General features: G+C 52.9%; 1 protein-coding gene across 8 annotated transcripts in view; it reads right to left on the bottom strand.

The window, feature by feature from the left end:
* Positions 1–654: 654 nt before the first annotated feature.
* TANC2 (tetratricopeptide repeat, ankyrin repeat and coiled-coil containing 2) overlaps positions 655–19,258 on the bottom strand; it is a 247,627-nt gene continuing 229,023 nt past the window's right edge. For 6 of the 8 annotated variants that reach the window (XM_055789873.1, XM_055789876.1, XM_055789878.1 and 3 more), the window contains 7 exons: positions 15,993–16,168; positions 15,612–15,744; positions 15,015–15,044; positions 14,008–14,099; positions 12,442–12,588; positions 10,403–10,503; positions 655–8,388 (listed from right to left, as the gene is read on the bottom strand). In XM_055789873.1, coding sequence (XP_055645848.1) covers positions 6,438–8,388; positions 10,403–10,503; positions 12,442–12,588; positions 14,008–14,099; positions 15,015–15,044; positions 15,612–15,744; positions 15,993–16,168 — 2,630 coding nt within the window. In that variant the 3' untranslated portion in view covers positions 655–6,437. The remainder of the gene's footprint in view (positions 8,389–10,402; positions 10,504–12,441; positions 12,589–14,007; positions 14,100–15,014; positions 15,045–15,611; positions 15,745–15,992; positions 16,169–19,258) is intronic. The other 2 variants (XM_055789879.1, XM_055789874.1) reach the window with 1 other exon arrangement.

The raw sequence follows: 19,258 nt of genomic DNA, 5'->3' as shown, positions 1-19,258 counted from the left end.
AGGGTCTGGCCACGCACTGGATATGCCCACGGAAGTGGGGGAGACCTGCTGCCATGAGAAGGTGCATCCCTGAGATGTGGGCTCGTCTCCTCTGCTGAAAGCATCCCCTCTTCCTTCTGGGTTACGGCACAGGCAGCTGCCCGGGTGAAGCTCCTGGATCCCAGTGCTGCGAAGCAAATGCAGCCTCCGCCAGAGGCACGAGCCCAGGCAGGGGGGCTTTGCCCACCACAACCCCCATGAGCCATCTCCTTCCAGTGCTGCCCATCCAGCCCATCCCAGCCGCTGGAGGCAAGGATGCTCACAGCTGCGAGGGGCGCTGAGCTGCAAAACCGAGCCCTGGGTTTGGGCAGGGATGAAGTGAGGAGACACCTGGGTTCTCGGGAGCTGCAGGGCTCCAGTGTCCACAGCACCGAGCTCTGCTTCCCACAGTTTTAAGCAGAGAACTCTGGTGTAGTTACCCCCCCGACTTTATCACCGCCCCCTCTGTCCCCTCCTGCTCCCAGTGGTGCCGGGTCCCCATCCCCATCCCCGCAGTGACAGACAGACCTGACGCTTGTGCCATCCTGACATCCCCAGGTTATTTCCATGCTGAGAAGCTGTAGCACACTCCTTCGCTCGCTGCAGTGTGGCAAAAACACCAGGCCAGACACCATGTCCAAGTGTTAACCATTTATAAATAAGTACATTTTTTTCATACATACAGTTTTCATTGTACAGATTACAATCTGTATACATTGGGGGGGGGGGGGGGAATGCATTCTTTTGAACTTTTCACATCTATCTCACAGCTCACATGTACAGACAAGAAAACTCTGCTCAAGCAAATACAGCAAAGGAAAAAAATATGTTTTCTTCTTTCCTTATACATGAGAGGCGAAGGCCTCCGCTGTCGGCAGGGGCTGCTCTTCCCACTGCACAATATCACAACTGTGTGGTGTTCAATATATCAGTAGAGAGAACAGAACATGCATTGAATAATATACTGTACAGAGAGAAAGTCCTTTACATCGGAATTATAGAAAAGCTAAAGGAAAATTTAAGTGTCTTAAAGATCTTCCCAGCAAGTGTCTCGGAGGATGGCAACCAGGGAATTGTACAAAGCACAAGGTGTGTGTACTGTACGTGTTTGTACCGAACTCAGATCCTCTCGGATGTGAAGACAGAAGGGAGACGAAACGCTGAATGCAACACGATGGGAAAGAAAAGGCTGGACAGAGGTGACGCCGGCAGTACTGGCAGAGTCCATGCGAGTCTCTGGGTTACTGGTGTACCAACAGAACAGAACGTAGCACACCGTGCTGCTCTCAGCGTCTGGCTTATCAGTGCACAGCGAGGCAGACCCCGGGCGAAGTGACCCCATTCCTGGGGCGTGAGGCTCTCCCACCCACCCAGCACGACCCCGACCCGCCGGAGGAGACGACCCGCCGCCCCACCGCCGTCCCCAGGCAGTGTCACCTGGAAGGGACAGTCTTTTGGCAAAGCAGCCCTCTTGTTTTCCTGACTATAGGATACGATCCCGACAGGTGGGACCCGTCTGCTGACTCGCCAGTACCGTGACAGCTAGAAAATGAGCAGGAGGAAAGGATACGGCGGATGGGTTTGGTGTCTGTTGGCTTTCCCGGTGACAGTCGCGCTAGCTGTTTTCTCTTGGGTAGGTCTGTAACAGTTGCGGTGAGATCCAGCTGTATAGTCAGGAGTTGGACACAAACGCATCTTGCTAAAGAATTGAGCCCTTAGTGGTTTATATTAGAAAAAAAGAGTTTGATTGAATGAAAATCCAGCAATTATTCACACAAATCTGAAAAAAACGCAGATTAACTTTCAACCATTGTGCTTTGTGTCCAACATGCACCCCACCAGACTTTGCGCAGAGCAACCAGCATGGGGTGAAGGCATTTATCCACAGAGATCCCAGCGGGTACAACAGCTCTTCCCCTAAGCCCTTGGTCAAACACCGTTAACGCCGGTAGAAGAGTTATCTTGAATTCCCCAAGACTAAAGCAAAGTACAACCACCAAGGAGCTCGTCACAGCTCACCGCGGACGCCCCCGGCGAGGAACGGGGGCCGAGCAGGCACGCCGGCTTGCTTGTTTCTCTAGGTAAGGCGGAGCTGGCACTTCGGTTTTAGCTGGACTTCTTCTGGGTAACCCTGAATATACAGCGACCTTGGTACGAAGGGACTGAATCGCTCCAAATTTATTAGCCACCCCCGTTCCGGACTTAATCCAAGTATGGCTTAGGTGTTTGTCACGCGCACGCCCCAGTGCTCACGCTAGCCAAGCGCTTTTCTTTACAACCAGGTGAAAGAAACAAGCCCCAAGGAGCAGCGCCCGGAGGGCCCCCCGCGGGCACTGGTGCCAGGCGGACGGACGGACACACACCTTGGTTTGCCGGGAGCCGGTGCAGCCTGTGCCCCCCCAGCAGCAGGGTGGGGAAGGGGGCTCGGGCTGCGCAGCGCCTTTGCCTTTCCAGACTGATCCCAAGGGATCTGTCTGCGTAAACCCCTCCCTCTCCTACGTGCTCCAGGTGGATGCTGAAGACTATTCTCAAAGCCCTCCAACGCCCTGGCCGGCCTGGCTGGTGGGGACCCCTGCAGAGCACCCCCAAGACGGGTGGCCCCCTCCCCTGGGACCAGAGCATCCTCCCAGCCTGGGAGACAAAGCCAGAGCTGGGAAGCCCTGCCGAGGGTCCCGGTGGACCCCCCCCCCCCTCCCAAGTTGGGAGAGAATCTTTGGGCTCTGCGGTGGCACAGCCCGCAGCGGGTGAGAGACATCTGGTGGGAACGCCGGCCAAACACAGGGCTCGGCTTTGGCATCGCCCACCCGATGCACCCCAAGAGCCCAACCCGCAGCTTTCAATGGCATCAAGAACCTGATTTACTCCGTGTGCCAAAGAATCACAATCGGGGGCTCGCCCGTGGTGCCACTGCAGCTGGGGAGGGGCTGGAGCCGCCGGCTGGCAGCATCGTCCCACATCCCAATTACTCAAGGAGCAATTAAACACGTAGCACAGATGGACAAGACAGCACCGTGTCTGGAACTCTGCGTGTGCTCCCGCCCCGCGGCCCGGGCTTCTCAGATCTCGGTCTCAGACACCGAGGCGAAGGGCCACCGGCGCCACCCGAGTCTCATGCCTCACGACAGGACCACGTACGACAGCACAAAACCCAAACCCCCTCTGCTTCCCGTCCACGCCAAATCCGAATCGTGACTTTGTGGACACAGGGGACTGTGTAACAAACAGCTTTTCCAGGGAGAGGTGTGCTCCTCACCCACCCGGGGACTACAGCGGCCATCCTGCCTCGACTGTCCCTCAGAGAACTGCTGGGGAAGTGCTTTAAAACCACTGCAAATAATTCTGTATTTAAAAATTACTCAATCTGTTGATGCTTATATACAAGAGTCAGTTCTTGTGCTATAAATGTTATGATTCATTGCTTCGTTTCTTTTCTTTTTTCTTTTTTTTTTTTGAAAAATACACTAAGAGACAAGAGCTGTTTTGCTATTTTTCTAATGAAGACACTACTCACGCTTAAATATCCAGTATTTATCATAGTAACAAATTCAAACAGTAAAGTGCACCCATTTACAGAGAGAACAGATGGAAAACCATTAGTGCAAGAATCCTGTGAAAAATGTAACACGTGGTATCGTGAAAAAACCTGCACACCGCAGTATTTAAGCCTTCTTTCAGCTTGGTGTTTGTGTTATAAGTGTGAGCTGTTTTCTTTTTCCCTTAAAACATCTTCATAAACCCAAGAGTTATACACAGAAGTGCCGTGAGGGGACGTTTCGGAAGGACTGTACTGGGAGCACAAGGCAGTGAATAGCGAAAGCAAAGCACGGGCAGTTCTCGCATCGCTGCTTTCGGACCGTCCCGTTTGCATCTCAGCGGAGAGACCCGGCTCACGGCCACAGCGCCTCTGGCTCAGCCATGTGAAATAGGGACGGGGCTCAACTTGTTACTTTTCCCTTTCAAAGAAGCAACTAAAGGTAGGAAGCCACTCACTCGATCAGAAAGCTGGAGGATGGGGGGCGCTGAGCAAAGCGACTGGCGCTACTCCAGACCCATGGTACGCACGCCCTAGCTATTGATGCGCTGTATGCAGAGAAAAAATCAGTAATTCCTTACAAAGCAGAACACACTACTTCAAAAGAGAGGAAGAAAAAAACCAACCCAACCTGATCAACCATTACACCCCCTTTGCAAGGAAAGAAATAGTGCATGGAGCTGAGTGTTCCCGCGGCCGCGGGGAGCCCACCCGCCCGGGGGGTCGCCCAGTCCACCCCCTGCTTTACAGAGCCCTGTAAGAAAGCAAAGAGTCAGTGCTGGGCTGCACCTCGAGAATAAAAACACCAACCTCAATCCAAATACTGGCTTGGACAAATAGCCCAAAAGAGCACAAACCCCACCAAACCCCACAGAGGAAACACCCCCCGAACACTCTCATGTGTCTATGAGACACGAGCCTCCACCGCCCCGAGGTGTGCACGTCCCAGTTTGCTCTGAGCAAATTAGGCAACGAAACAGCAACGAGATGTGTTGATCCATACACAGGGGGGGAGAAAGAAAAAGAAAAAAAAAAAAAAAAAGAGCCCCATCGAAGCCATGGTTTGCTTAAGAGTTTCGGACCGAGTCCTTAGCTGGTGTAAATGGATGCAGCTGCACTGATGTTGCGCTGGGGATATGCTCACTTACACCAGTAGAGGCTGGACCCCCCGATTTGGTTCAAGAAGTCTTGCAATCTATTCGCATAGCCCTTTGGAAACACCGAAAGGTATTGTTCCTCCTGCTCAGCACTGACATCGCTCTGACGAGTTGATATGAGTGAGGTTTGGCGTTGGGCAACAGGCACTATTTTGCTTTAAAACAAGCTACAGGGTTATCACTCCCCCCCGGCTCATCCCGCCCTGCACCCTCGGGAACTGAAAAGGCAGATTACAAACCCACTGGTAATAAATGGATCTGTAAAGAAAGCTCCTCCAACCCCGCGAAACAATTTCAGACAATAATTGAAAAATTATTGAAAATCCTATAGAAAGGATTTTGGAACTGTCCCCTGCTTTTCACAACGTCTTGACGTGATTTGCATTTGATTTAAAAAAACCAACCAAACCAACACCCAAAACAATCCAAACCGAAAAATATCCTGAAATAGATTGCATAAATAAATTATAAATATCTCTCTTTTAACTACAGCTCCTTAGAAAGCAAAACGTGGTCTCTATCATTTACAGGTATGGGACACGGCAATCGCTTCCCAGGATATTGGGAACGGATCTTAGAGAACAGCCCTCGCTACGGCGCGGGCTCCCCAGGTGGGAGCAAGCCTAAAGGAAGGGATGCTGCATGGCTGGCTTCGCAGAAGGACCCTTCCTGTCTCCGGAACCATCATGCCACGCTATGCATCCTCATTATAAAAAAAATAATTAAAAAAAATTTTAAAATTGCAGTTTTCCTCCTTGAATGCCGTTTTCTAAGTCAGATTTTTGTTTTTCCTTGCAAGTAAAAACACCCCACCAAAATCAAACCCCCGCCATCGAACCGTCCCGATGGAAATGCGGTGCCGTGTGTGAGGTGCAGCCGCCCGCTAACGGTGCGAAGAAGCAGTTGTTGCCATCCCAGTTCACGCGCAAGAGGCTCCTGGCCAATTCCCTTGGCTGATTACAACGCGTACGAGGGGCCAACTTTCACCTCCTGAGGCTCGTGTAAAGCGCCCCAGAGCAAACCAGCGCCGGGGCACCCACAGGCAGCTCGCAAGTAGCAAAGCACCGCGTGACCCCCACCCCTTCTGGCTGACGATGCGACTAAATAATGAAGGAATCCAACTCAGAATAAACCGCTCCAAACCAGATGAAGCAGGAGGGTTACTGTGCACAGCTACTTGCTGTTAAAGCACATGGTGCCCTTGCTTGCTGCAGGTCATTTGCTCTTTGAGGGTAGAGAGCCAAAGGACCCGGCTGGCACGGGGACCTGCGGGTGCAGCCTCGGGAAAGGCTCCTGTGATCCCTGCCCTGCTCCCGCTAGGAATTCCCACCAGAACTGAGTAAGAGCTCAGCAAGACAAAAAAACCCAATTTAAATCGAATGCAACTGTCTCTTGAAAAAGAGCTGGTTACCTCCTGCTGCGTAGGGGATATTTCTGGACCACCCTGCACGCACACTAAGGTATCCTGGTTGGGATCTTAGCTGGAATTGGGCAAACGATACTGGCTCGGCTGATGTTGGCTTCACGGTCAGCTGGGGAACAAAAGGGCTGGAGCACGTGCATGGCTGTCTGACCACCACACAGAGTACCGGAGAAACTTGGTCATGTAGCTACCAAAGAGAAATGAAAATAATAATAATAATAATAATAATAATAATCATAATATGCATGGAAATCAGGCTCGGAAGTGTGTGCTGAAAACATGAGGGTCTTACTCCAACAAGTGTCTTTTACACATTAGACTCCACAAATGGTCTCTTTGGTTTGATTGGGGATGTCTGCCCTTGCCTGGAGTCCCTCGAGAGCTGCCTGTACAGGTTGTCCTGGTAGGCCTGCGCCACAGGCAGCGTCCTTGCCACCTTGACGTCGGGGTACGAGGAGGCTTGGGTGACTCTCTCCAGGAGGTCTCCCCGGGACCCATTGGCCAGCATCCCATGGGGGCTGTAATAGTCTTCCTCTAGCAAATGGCCATTCTGTGCATTGTTGGTTTTGTTATAAAAGGCAATGTTGCTGATTGAAGAAGGCGGGCTAAATGATTCCGGCTGGGGGAGGTTGCCAGGAGACGTGGGACTAATGACAGTGTCCACCGATGACACAGCCCAGGTCCGGTTCTGCTGATGGAGGTGGGGGTACTGCTGAGTCCGAGCGGTTTTATCTATGATTCCCATGAACGGCGTGGTCCGGGATCGGGCTGGCTCGCTGGGGTAACCCCCCTGCGTGGGAGAGACCGGAGAAAGTTCATCGCACGACCTGTCGTAGGCTGGCTTGAGAGGGATCTCCATCTGCTGAATCGAGGCGGAAGGGCGGAAGCTGGGAGCCAGGTTGGCGGTGGAGGAGATGCTATTGCTGGAAGGAGAGAAGCGGAGGCCAACGCTCTGAGAGTGGAGCAGGGGCCTTGGAGTCGGCGGGTGAGGCTTGATTTCGCTGGGGTTGACTGAGATGGGCCTTCGTATGAGGTGAGACACATCTGGAGAGCCCAGCTGGCTGGCGGGGAGGGAAGAACGCTCCAGGTCGAGCTTGGAGTGACACACCGGGTAGTAGGATGCGGACTGGCTTCGCCCAATCTGAGGGGTCTGGCTGTATCTCATGCCCCCCCGGTACGCCGAGGACGGTCTCTGTGGAAGGTCTTCTTTAGCCAGCCCTCCGTGCTGGCAGATGGCCCCTGCACTGAGGCTCGCCTGGACGTGCTGCACTGGCCTGCTGTCCCCGACGATGCCCCCGATGGAGCCCTGGTAGACCAGCCGGCTCTGGCTAACCCCCATTTCCCCCGACGCCGACTGGTACTTGCTGGCCATCGAGTGGGCGACCTGGCTGTAGGCGCCGGTTGGGATGACAGTACTTGAGTGGACGGCGGAGCTGGGCTGGTTGCTCCTCACGATCTGTGCCTTGGCTGGCTGCAGCCTCAGCCCCTGCTGCGGCACGGCCACGGGGAGCTGGGGCATCTGGAAAGATCTCTGCGTCATCTTGGAGAGCGGAGACTTTGGTCTGCCGGGGAGCGGGCTGACGCCACTGGGTTCTTGCTGATAACGCACCGGGGAACCGGACTGTGACCTATAAACGCTCATGCTTTCTGCTGGGGGGCTGGCGCGATACTGAGGACCTCTACGAAGAGGAGAAGGTGGTGGGCTTTGATATTCCTTCCCTTGACTCCCAATGGGAGGTGGGCTGAAGCGGTAAGAGGAGCCCTGGTGAGCAGGGGACGTGTGCGGAGGACTGGGTCTGTAATGCGAGTTCTGGTGCGTCGGAGACAGAGCAGGAGATGTGGACTGGTACCCTTGCCTGGTCGGCGAACCCACGGAGCTATTGGACCTGAAATCAAAGACCTGATGAGAGCCGAGAGGGGAGCCAGAAATATAGGCTGAGTCCCTGTGAGCTGGGGACGGGGGTGGGCTCTGGATGATGGGCAGCCCTTGGTTTGGCCTGGACTCTGTCTGCAAGCCAATGGACACGTTTTCTACGTCCTGCTCAAGGTATTCCTCCTCAAAGATATCTTGCACAGAATACAGCTCTTCGTGCTGGGCTTCAGGCTCGGGCTCCACCGGGAGCGGCGGCGGCTGCTGCTGCTGCTGCTGCACCTGCCTGCACTCCTCTTCCACCCGCATCAGCAGCCGCTGGATCTCACGGTTGTTGGGACACAGCTTGATGGCCTCGTTCAGGTCCTCCAGGGCTGCTGAAAACTGCCTGCTTGACAAAGGGACAGAAATGAGAACTGAAATTACTCTGGATTTGAACGGAGCCGTCCTCAGAGGCTCCAGAGGGGTAAGTGGCGTGTCCGTGCTACCAAGGGAGATGCCTGTGACCGCTGCCACGCGCGGCGGCTCTCAAACTCTGCCTTACACGCCTCCCTGGGGTTTATTTTATCCAAACTGAAGGAAAACACTGCCAGCCATTCTGGAGAAGAGGGGAACAGAGTCCTGAGATGGCACAACCCAGACTAGCAAAAACGCCTGTCCCAAGGTGTTCGTTACAGGCTCGTTAATTACTCCTCATGGCACCACCAGGAGCTTTGCCCCTGCGCTAGCGAAGGGGAAGCCAAAGCATTGGTAGCCAAGAGCCCGGCTCACCGCCACCACAAAGTAGCGCAGCTCTGACGGAGGCGCAACCGCTTGCGCCCATGAGAATGTAAAGCTGTGCCCGACGCGGGGAGCACACAGCGCCGTGCCCTGCGGCTCGGGGCGTGGGTCAGCGCCTCGGGCCAGGCTGCTCGCTCCAGTTCTGCGATGGCTCCCGCTCACCTCGTCGGCAGGAAGGACCCGAGCGGCGCGCGGGGGCACCAGCCCCCCGGCAGGCTTTGCAAGGGGAAGGCCAGCCTGCGAGGAGGGAACGGGAGGCGGGGGGGTCAGGAAGGGGGTTGTCACTTACAGGGACACTGCTGGCTTTGGAGCAAACCCCTCTGTCAGAGCGTGGCTGTCGTCTGGGAGGATGACCCCAGTGAAGCTCCTCACACCTCCCAAGGCCCGCCTACGCCGTGGCACCAGCCATGGAAGAGCAGGCGGAGGGAGGAAAAGCGCCTGTTCCCCGGACTGGGCTGACCTCGGGGGGCTGCCGGGCACAAGCTGGGAAATGCAGGAGGGAAGGCAGCGTGGTGATGGATCCTGCTGGAGGGAGCCGGGGCAGACATGGCCGCCTGGACGTGGGGAGGCTGAGAGCGCCTGGGAAGGGACCCGGCTCCTCCGGTTCCTTACAAGGGCTCCGGACACAGCGGGGAGGGAACCCACTGCAGGGCAGGCGTGAGGCCGGTGCGGCACGGCTGGGGGGGCTCCTCTGCCCCACAGAAGGGCACGGCTTTGCCCCCCACACCGTGGCCAGGAGCCCACTCCCACCCATCGCCTCCAGCAAGGAGGGTCAAAGGGGGGGGTCTGCTGAGCTACCGCACTGGCACAGGTGAGCTGGACGTTCCTCCGGCTACTGGTGACTCTCTGCACCGCCACGCCAGGCGTTCTGGTTGCCGTTTACAACCAAGACGTGCGCAACGACAGCGCGCCCAGCCCTGGAGCGCAGGGCTCAGAGCAAGCCCTCCAGCTCATTGAGGAACGGCGTTGATGGGTTTAGAAATGAACGTGATCTCCCATCTTTTAGCCTTCGGGGAGATTAAGCAGGGAATCCTCTGGGCTCCGTCGGAGGTGCAGAGAGATCCCAGTGCCGCGGCTCCCTGGAAGCCGGCTGCAGTGCTGGGAGCAGGAGCTGCAGCTGCAGGCTCAGGGGCTGGCGCTGCACCGTCACTGCCCAGCTGGGCAGCAGCTCCTGCCTCGCAAAAAGTGCTGCAGGACACACAGACTCACAGCTCTTAAAGCCAGGAGAGATCACCGTGATGAATAAGCCTGCCCTCTTGCACAACATGGGCCACAGGGCTTCCATGAGTCATATTTTGCTTCCAGTCCAAGCAGTGGTTGAACTAAAGTGTATTTTTAAAAAGAATACTCAACTTTGGTGTCAGGTTTCCAGTGTAGTAAGACGTTCAGACAAAGTTCAACTAAGACGAACCTCTCAACGCGTTTGCGTTCAGCTGTCTCCAGAAATTACCAAACGAGGGAGGGTGTTACTCTGGAGTTTGAGAGGTTTGTAATTTCATTAACAAACGTTCCTTTGCCATTTCTTCCCATGGGGACACTGGTACGGTTTTGCACGGCGGATGCCCACACCGATGTGGCATCGAAGAGACCAGCCCCTCGCACTTTTCTCTCTCTCCCCTCACCTGCTGCTGCGTTTGGCCCTTGCTCTTGCATAGTAAGCTTCGTAAGATTTCGGTTTCAGCTCCAGTGCTTTAGTAGCAAATTCCTCCGCCATTCCAAAATCCTGTCATTACAATAGGTGTGCAGATAAGTAACTGAATAGATATAGAAATAAAAATATATACAGCTTGGGGAAAAAACCAAACTTAATATGGGCATTCACTTTTGGTTTTTGGTTTTGCACATACCACGGAAAACTTGGTGGTACCGGATTCTTTCACACAGATTCAACATCATTTACAGCCAGAGAGCTACGATGGCACATCCAAAGCCCCCAAACCCTCTTGTAACGCCAGATGCTGTCAGCACCCAGAGAGCCCGGTGTGCCACTGGCTCCGTTCTCATTGACTGTGTCCCCAACAAGTGCATGCAATCCCCCTCCGACAGCCTACAGCCTTGAGGAAACATCTGGTCTCGCAGAGGCTGGAATGTAATCTCATGAAGGATTTTTTTCCATAGTTGAAAGCCATGGGAAGCCTTTCCCACGCCCTCTGTTTCCCACTCTGCAACACACTGACATGCTTTGAAGGGGCCGAGTACAAGTGCACGTGAAGGAAGGGACTAGGACATCTCAGCAGCTACAAACAGGACTTGCCTGGCAAAGGTCTCCTGCCAGTGCCACCCACTCCACTGGTCCTTGCCTCTCTCCTACACCTCGCCTGGGAGACTGGTTAGGGAGTGGGGAGGGAGGGGGTGGCAGCACGGGATGGAGACAGCTCTGGGTGCTTTCGAGTGGCAGTGCCACAAGCTCAGACTATCGGCTATGGGTCAAACCCTGCCGGCCATCCTCCTGCGCCCTGTCCTGAATGCTTCACCTACCACTAAGCTCCGCTGCAGCTCAGCACTTGTGAAGGAGACCTCTTCCCAGCGGGGGGGCTTCATTTCGCATCCAAACCTCGCCTTGGACTGCTGGCTTGGGCCATGACCCGGAGCAGTTCTGGGAGGAGGGACCCAAGAGCACTCCTGATCTCTTCAAACACTGAGACAGCAAACTCTTGCCGCCTGGACACCCTGCCTGGGGAAGCTCACACTGTTTGTACCTTCAGTAGCAGCTACTGAAGAGGTATTGCCTAACAGACTACGCGGGGAGTGTAATCAAGAGGTTGGTACCTGTATGGTCTCATCTATAGGTGCAAAAACTGCAGGAGCATCCCAGAAACCTGGGATTCCCTGGTTAACAATAATCCAAAGCCCTTGTCCTCAAAGCACAGGCTTAGCTGCCAGTTGGCTTGTTTAAAGAGCAGGTTCACACTTTTTCTCCAAACTGTGGTGTTTCTTCACCTGCATTAAGATTTTACTTCTGTTGCTTTTCACCTTCCTCCCTCACAGCTTAAAGAAATGAAGGTGTCACAGAACCCCCTTCCCTTCCAGTGTAACCTGTGCTGGCTCATGGCCTCGGAGGAAATGTCACTTGCCGAGCCTGGCACCGCTCTGCGGGGCAGGACACATCCCGCAGGGCAGGACACATCCTGCGGGAGCTGCTGGCTCTGGGGCAGGACACATCCCGCGGGAGCCGCTCACTAGATGCTGCTTGACTGGAGCAAGGAGAGTGACAGTGATCTGGCAGTTCTGGGAGGAGAGGGAGTATGTGGGGGTGTTTCTGGATGAGTCACTGCCCTGGGGAAGTGCTAGCCCCCTAAGCATATGCTCCTTCGTTTTAAATTAATTAGCATTCAAAGCAGCACACCTCCTAGCTCCTCCCTCAGCGCTGCCCTAGAAATCTGGAAAATGCCTCCACCCCCAATTCACATCATCATCAAAAGGGAGTAATAAAAAATTCAAAGAGCTATAAACATAGCAATGAATTTTTAATCATCAGAAATGCACATTAAACCATTACTCCTTTTGAATTCTAAAATGTCAGTGCTGGGTGAAAGACAACCAGGTTACACCGAGGAGAGATCTCGGAGGTCACAGCGCAGTTACGGGACGGACACGTCCCTGTGCACAGGCAGAGAACGGGCAGCTTGTGTGCGAGGCCAGCAAGAGCGGGGAGACTTACGTTCATTTTCCTTCGACACCGGGAGAGGTTGAGAAGGAGCGACACCTTCAGCTCGCGGAACGTTTTCAGGTCTTCTCCGAATCCTTCCCTGGGGAATTTTTTCAGAGCATACTGGTAGCGCTGGGCAGCCTCTTTCACTTTACCTTTCTAATAGAAGGAGAACATGTCAAAGCACATCCTTGGGTTGAGTTCACTTCCCTGCAGAGAACTCACCAGCCCCACGAACGTTTTAGGTGGTTAAGGTAACACAGATTCACCGTTTAGCCCTTTTCTAGAAAGGAAAGCCAGAACCTTTGACCAAGGGAACATCTGATCTGGAACTGCAGGTGCCTCGTGCAAGCTGAGCTCTCCCACTTGGCGCAGAGCTGTCACGCTACAGGGGGAACTGCGGCAGGAATGGTGTTATGTTGGCTTGATACCGCTCCATCTGGTTTCTGGATGGATGGTCTTTTGAGCTGGGTGATTGGTAACCCGTTCCTGGTTACCAATCCTACACCCACACCCGAACAAGCACCAGGGAGGGCAAAGAACAGCAGGTTCTTTGCGGGGAGCTCCTGGGGCTCAGAGAAGCCTCTGCAATAGCAAAGGGAAAAGTTATGGCACTGCCGTGGCTCTGAAGATGGACAAATAGGCTGAGATTCACCTCCCTGGACTTGAGATGTCTGAAAATTAGGTGTCTACATCTAAGCCTGTCAACTGGCTTCCATTTATAGTTATCAGGACGCAACATTCACCTTCAAAGGGTGATTCATCTTTGCTATTCTGGGCACCTATTTTTGGCATGGGATGCTCTGTGCCCTGGAGGGGGGCAGCCACAGCAGCTAGGGTGAAAGAAAGAGGGCAAGATGGGATCTAGGGCGCGTGCAATTCATGATGACCCAGACATAAATTTTGTGGCTATGAACAGAAAGCTTTAGAACCTCGTAAACTCGGGTTTCTCAGCTGTATCGTGTATCTCTGGCAGATAACTCCAGTTACAATGCCAGCTTTGCATATTTTCTGCTTCACCCTTAGAGCTGAACAGTGAATCATTGTTGTACTTGCACATTTTGTGTGTGTGTGCAAATCTCCACCTTTTAAAGATCAGTTTAAAATAAACACAGAGCAAAAAAGACTCTCTAACTGTAACGGTGGAACGTCTCCCATGGGTGAAAGGACACGACAAAGCCATCTGTGTCCTGACAATCTGTTTTCATTGCAAAAAGCTGCTTCCATGAGTTTTTCTGGGGTATGCTATCTCGGTGCCTTGTCCCACCGCAATGACCCTGCTAGGCAATGACAGCATCATCAGATCAGATGCAACGACATCAGCGCTCCGAACGAACACTTGGGATCTGGTATTTCCAGAGAGGGAATGAAGTGCTGGCTCAGACCCAGGCTGCAGAAAGACTTGGCTTTGCTTCAGCTTCATTGTATGTTTGGGCACCCAGTGCCCCCTCCCCAGCCCCACAAACCACAACCGAAGTCTGCAGAGGCAGGACTGTGAAGGCTGCAGCACCGCTCAGCCAAAGCCCCACACCACGTCAGGCTGCACCGGCGCAGCTTTTCCAGAAACACCCTCCTCACCTTATAGAACATGTCTCCCTCCTCCATCAGCTTGCTCAACAGGATGATCATGATGTCTGGTTTGGAGGTTGCCATCGCCCATGTTGCTGGACCTGCAGTGTACAGGATGCATGATGGGTAAAAAACTCATACAATGCAAGGGTGGTAGGAAGCTGGGTGGAAAAAATACCCTGGGGTGGGAATTTCTGCTGGAGAGAACAACTTGGCGTGGTCAAAGGGCACAGCGCTCCAAATGATTGAGCTGACAATTCCTCCCGCACTTAAATGAACATCATCCACACTGTCCTGGTTTTCCTTTGCAGTCATTAAGGCTAATCCTAACCCCCACCTGGGGCCGGGCATGCCAGGAGCCACTTCCACCAGAGGGCGCTGCTGGTTGTGGAACCAGCTCGGGGGAGGGGACACGACAAAACTACTTAAAAGGAAAAAAAAATTAAAAAAAAATCAAGAGTGGTTACATAAAAGCATTTCTAAATTAAAATCTCTGGCAGCGTACTAGGAAATCTGCAGTTTGACTGTCAATAGGCGTTTTGCGTTAAGTGGATTGTGATTTCCAACTTCACAAGATGTTGTTTCTACGAGAGTAGAAAATCCGTTAGGGTGGAGAGTAGAAAATCCATCAGGGTGGAAAATACGACAGGGGAAAGGTGGTGCCAAGTGCTGCTGGTGCTGGGCTGGGGACACGCTGGCTCCGTGCGGAGCCGCTGGGTATCTCAGGGGCTCACACCGGGAGGGAAGGGGTGGCAAAAATCTGGGGGCGGCTCGTTAGTGTGGGTGAAGAACAAGTCAACAATATTCTACGAGTAGATTCAGTACGTTTTGAGGGAAGGAGGTTAGTTTTTGAGTTCAAGTTATTCTCTGCAACAGTCATTAAAAAAATTATTCGAAGGTGAGGTAAATTAAAAGATTAGAGGTGTTGGGGACGCATGCAGGCTAAATCAAACAGGAGAAAGCAAGGCTGACAAAGCTATCAGATCGAAGCTGATGCTGACAGCAATGAGATATACCTCGTGGGCGACTCGGTAACGTCTGACAACCTTCAAAGAAAGGAGAAAACAAAAAGTTGTAGGAGAGAGGGGAAAAAAAAATGGATGAAGGTGAAAAAAAAAAAAAAAAAAGAAAGGAAAAAAGCAGCTGTGAGAGGCAGGCAGCAAAGAAGCCAATGCACCAGCAAAATCCCCTTTCACAGGAAAACGTAACGTGAGCAGCTGTGTGGCGCAGCGCAGGTAACACTAAGATCTGAAAGCATACACAGAGCAAGTGAATGCAGCAGCTCACAGCAATGCATGGACACAGTACGTTTGTCGACTCAGACTAGTAAAGATAGAAAAAGCATTACCAGAGGAAAGACCTTGCCAAAGAAACAGTTGTTTATTGATTAACTTTGCTAAGTAATACGACAGCAAAAAAAAAAAAAAAAAAAAAATCCCCATTTTAAGAAAGAGAAGAAGGCAGTCATGACTCGCCGGCTGCTTTTGGAGCACGAAGCAGCAGCCGGGGCTGAGGTTGCCTCTCTCTTACGCTTGTATTTTCTGGGAAGCCAGCCCCACTGCTCGGAGGGGCCTGAGCACGGAGCCGATGGCGGGCTGTCCCCTTGTCCCTACCTATCTTTGCTCCTTTCTTCAGGAGAGTGACGACGACCGAGGTGTTGCGGCACCCCACCGCCCTGTCGAGGGGCCGCATCCCGCTGTAGTCAACGTGCTCAATCATGGCCCCGTGGTCCACCAGAAACTGAACCTGCAACGAGAGGCCGGGGGGTCAGCGCTGCCCCGGGGCGGGACGCGGGGTGCTGGGGGCAGCGGGAGCTCGTCCTGCTCCGCCGCTCGGGCTATGGCCACCCCTGCCAGGTCTCAGCCTCGGAAGCGCCTGCACGCACGGGGGGCCGGGACTCTATGTGCTTCTTGCTCCATCGAGCTCAACCGTGCTGTCCTAGGGCTTTTACATCAACCGCCTGTTTGCTTCTGCACCCGCTACAGGCCACTTACCACCTCTGCATCGCCGTAAAATGCGGCCAGGTCCAGCGGAGTGCGTCCGTTTTTATCTGCGTGGTCGGTGGCAGCTCCGTTCTCCACCAGGGAACGCACCACGGCGAGGTGCCCCTTCAGGCAAGCCCAGCTGAGGGCCGTCAAACCCTCCTTGTCCATCAGAGCGATGGAGGCACCTGAAAGAACGAGCATCCCTTCACCAAAGAGCTCTCTGCTGTCGAGCACTACAATACAACCACCCATCCGCTTAGTGATGACAGCTTACTTTTAGAGAGCTATCTACATAATTATTAATGACTCTATTAACATTTCTCCCACTGCAGATCCCACCCTCCATGGCAACTTCAAATGCACCGATAGGAACTGTGGCAAAGGAGCTTATTCACACCAAGCGGCAAACTTTTTCGCACCTAGCTCTGTAGGCTTTTCTGGCAAACATCTTCTGAGCAGCAGGGTGGATTTGACATCCCTCATCTGAGACATCAATCTTTCTTTTTAACTGTTTTGGTGGGTTTTTTTTTTTAATCAAAACCCATTGCAGCCTGTGTGAGTCAGAGATGAAGACCACTTTGCTGATTCAGCAGGTCACAGCGTACCAAGGGGAACTAAGTCAATTCAGCTCCGTCCTTCTAAAAAAGCACAGATTTTCCCCTCTTCACTCCCCTCCCCTTTACCCAAATTGACACAATTTCCAGCAGTGTTTCTCCTTGAAATTCACCCAACATAAATACGAAGTTGTGGGATAAACTACTGCCAACCGCAAGCCAAGGAGAGAGGGACCTGACATTTTCTTGGATGAAGAAATCACGCTGCCATACCAACGGGTCAGTTTTGCTTCATACGGCATATGGATACGCATGTGAGAGCTGAACAGCAGCATTAAGCGAACGCTCCTCACGGTGGCAGGAAGACAACTCCTGACGCCGTGGCACAGGCAGGACTTGGGCTCTGGGGCGAGCAGGAGAGGTCCCTATCAGCTCTGCTCCTCCGAGGAACCGCAGCTACCTGCAGGATGCTCCTGCCAGCAGGCCGGGATGAATGCCTGCTGCAGCATTTTTCTCCTGTAGATAAAATCTCGAAACTGCCTGGCACGAGACCTTTGCTGCCTCCAGAAAGCCCAGCGAGTGGGGGAGTAATGTGAATTTCCTGAGCCTTCCCATTCATCCCAGCTGACATATCCCCCAGTTAGCAACACCGCCCCGATGCTAGCAAACTGCTAGGTCTTCCAGCTTGCACAACTTTTCCTTTGCGGAGGAGCACAACGCGCCAGCATCTGCCTGGGATATGTTCCGAAACCTCCGCCCAGAGCTCCCAGCCCAGCCGCAGCATCCGGCTCACCATGTGCCTCCGAGCGGCACGGCCGGCTGGTGTGCCACAGGGGGACACGGGCTGCAGGGCGGCTCAAAGGCACAAGCAAAGGCACGGCAAACTCCCCACATCTTGGCAGCCTTCCCTCACGTTGCCCACACCGCACCCAGGGACCCTTCGGAAGCCCCGGGAAAGCCCTGCCGATGATCCTCCGCTGACCCCGGGCCAACTTTTGTTCCTTTTTTTGCGTTTGTATTTCTGAAGAGAGATCATATGAGAGAATGAGCAGAAGGTCAAGAAAAATAGTCGTAGCAAGATTTCCATCCATTTTAGGAACTGAACCAGCTGCCTGGCTTGGTTTCAAGAACTTTCATTGATGCAGAAAAATAGCAAAGCAAGATGAAACCTCATTTCATTCCTTCTTGCTCGCACCAGCTACTTTCTTGCAATCAAACCGTCAAAGCCTTCTCTTGTGTTTTCCCTCTGGTGAGAAATCTCCTGCGAGCAGAGGGAAGGCTGGAAAGCCACATCATCGCTCAGCCTTCCCACTCTTTTCCTGGTCCAGTGGAAGAGACACGCCATCCCACGGGGTACAGGCTGGGGGTATCACTGCAGCAACGCGAGCTGAAGGTCTAAGCCAGTGGAGAACGCACATCGCTTGGAGATGCCAAAACGCTGCTGCGAGGCGGGCTGGGCACAACCCCTGCGGCAGCACGAACCTCTGCTCGACTCTGAAGGCATCCTCCGCTCCTTCGGGGATCCCCGTCCTACTGAGTGCTGAGGCACTGACGTCAACCCAACGGATGGTTCCAAGGGCCAGCGGATTAAGGTGACCTCATGGGATGGACCCCTGCTGCAGTGGGGGAGGTTCTGTCTGGGTGACCCCAGCTGGCTGCTGAGAAGGGCCGGGCTGCTCCTTCCCTAAAACCCCCGAACCTGCTACATGCAAGAATTCATGATTTAATATGTCATCCAGCAGGCACGCCACGCAGCAATGAGCCGGCTGGTGAAAAAAAAAATAAATGACCGACACTTGGAGCATCAAAGAGAAGAAGGGAGCAGCCGGGATGGTCGGATCTTTTCTGTTCTGAGGATCCAGGCTCGGTGGCATGTGTCAGAGGCACAAGGCAGGGGGCGAGGAGCAGGATCCACAGGTACCATGTGCTCCAAGGCAGCAAAACCATCGAGGGATTGATTTTTGTGGAAAATTGAGGTTCAGAATCAAGCTCTCTCCAAAAGGAATGAGCATCTCCAAAAGGAATGAGCATATTTTGCTTTGTGTAACACAGATTTGTACAAATACCAGCTCTAGCAGCAGCTGGGGAGTTTAATTCACCATTCACACGTCCGTTACTTCTGGGTATTAAGCAAGAGCAGTAGGTAACTCCAAAAATTTGGATTTCAAATTGATTGATGACTGCAACTCTGTTAATAAGAAGTGTTTACTAACGCTGACTGTGTTAATCAAGTACAGTCAAATGAGATTTGCTTTGCAACACACTAATTAATGCTTATGGCTTATGATTCACACACTTTGATTTTAATGAAACATTGAACAGGATTGTCAAAGCCATTTTAATTAAAATATAACATCTATCACTGTACTCTGCCCAGGCTTGCACTAACTTTTCAGGATCATGTGCTATAGCACATTTAGTGGAGCTTATTACACTATTCAGAAGAACGGATCTTTTAAAGTAAAAAAAGATTTTTGTATTTTTGACTTCTTGGGCTTTTCATGTCCAAAGAGCCAGGGAAACGTTACGTGCATTTGCTGGTGATCCCATAGCCAAGATCAGATTATTTGGTACTTTCATCCTCCACTGAACCAGTTGGTCTTAAGCAACATGCACAGTTCACAAGTCTGGCAAAAAAACACATTTGCTTATTTTAAGCCTTCTACATAGATTCAGCCAAGCTGCAAGAGGAGCCACACTACAACGCAAACACGGAGAGTG

This window comes from Falco peregrinus, chromosome 18, assembly GCF_023634155.1.
Source record: "Falco peregrinus isolate bFalPer1 chromosome 18, bFalPer1.pri, whole genome shotgun sequence".
NCBI lineage: Eukaryota > Metazoa > Chordata > Aves > Falconiformes > Falconidae > Falco > Falco peregrinus.
Note: the sequence above shows the minus strand (reverse complement) of the source record. Positions and strands in the feature narration are given on the sequence as shown.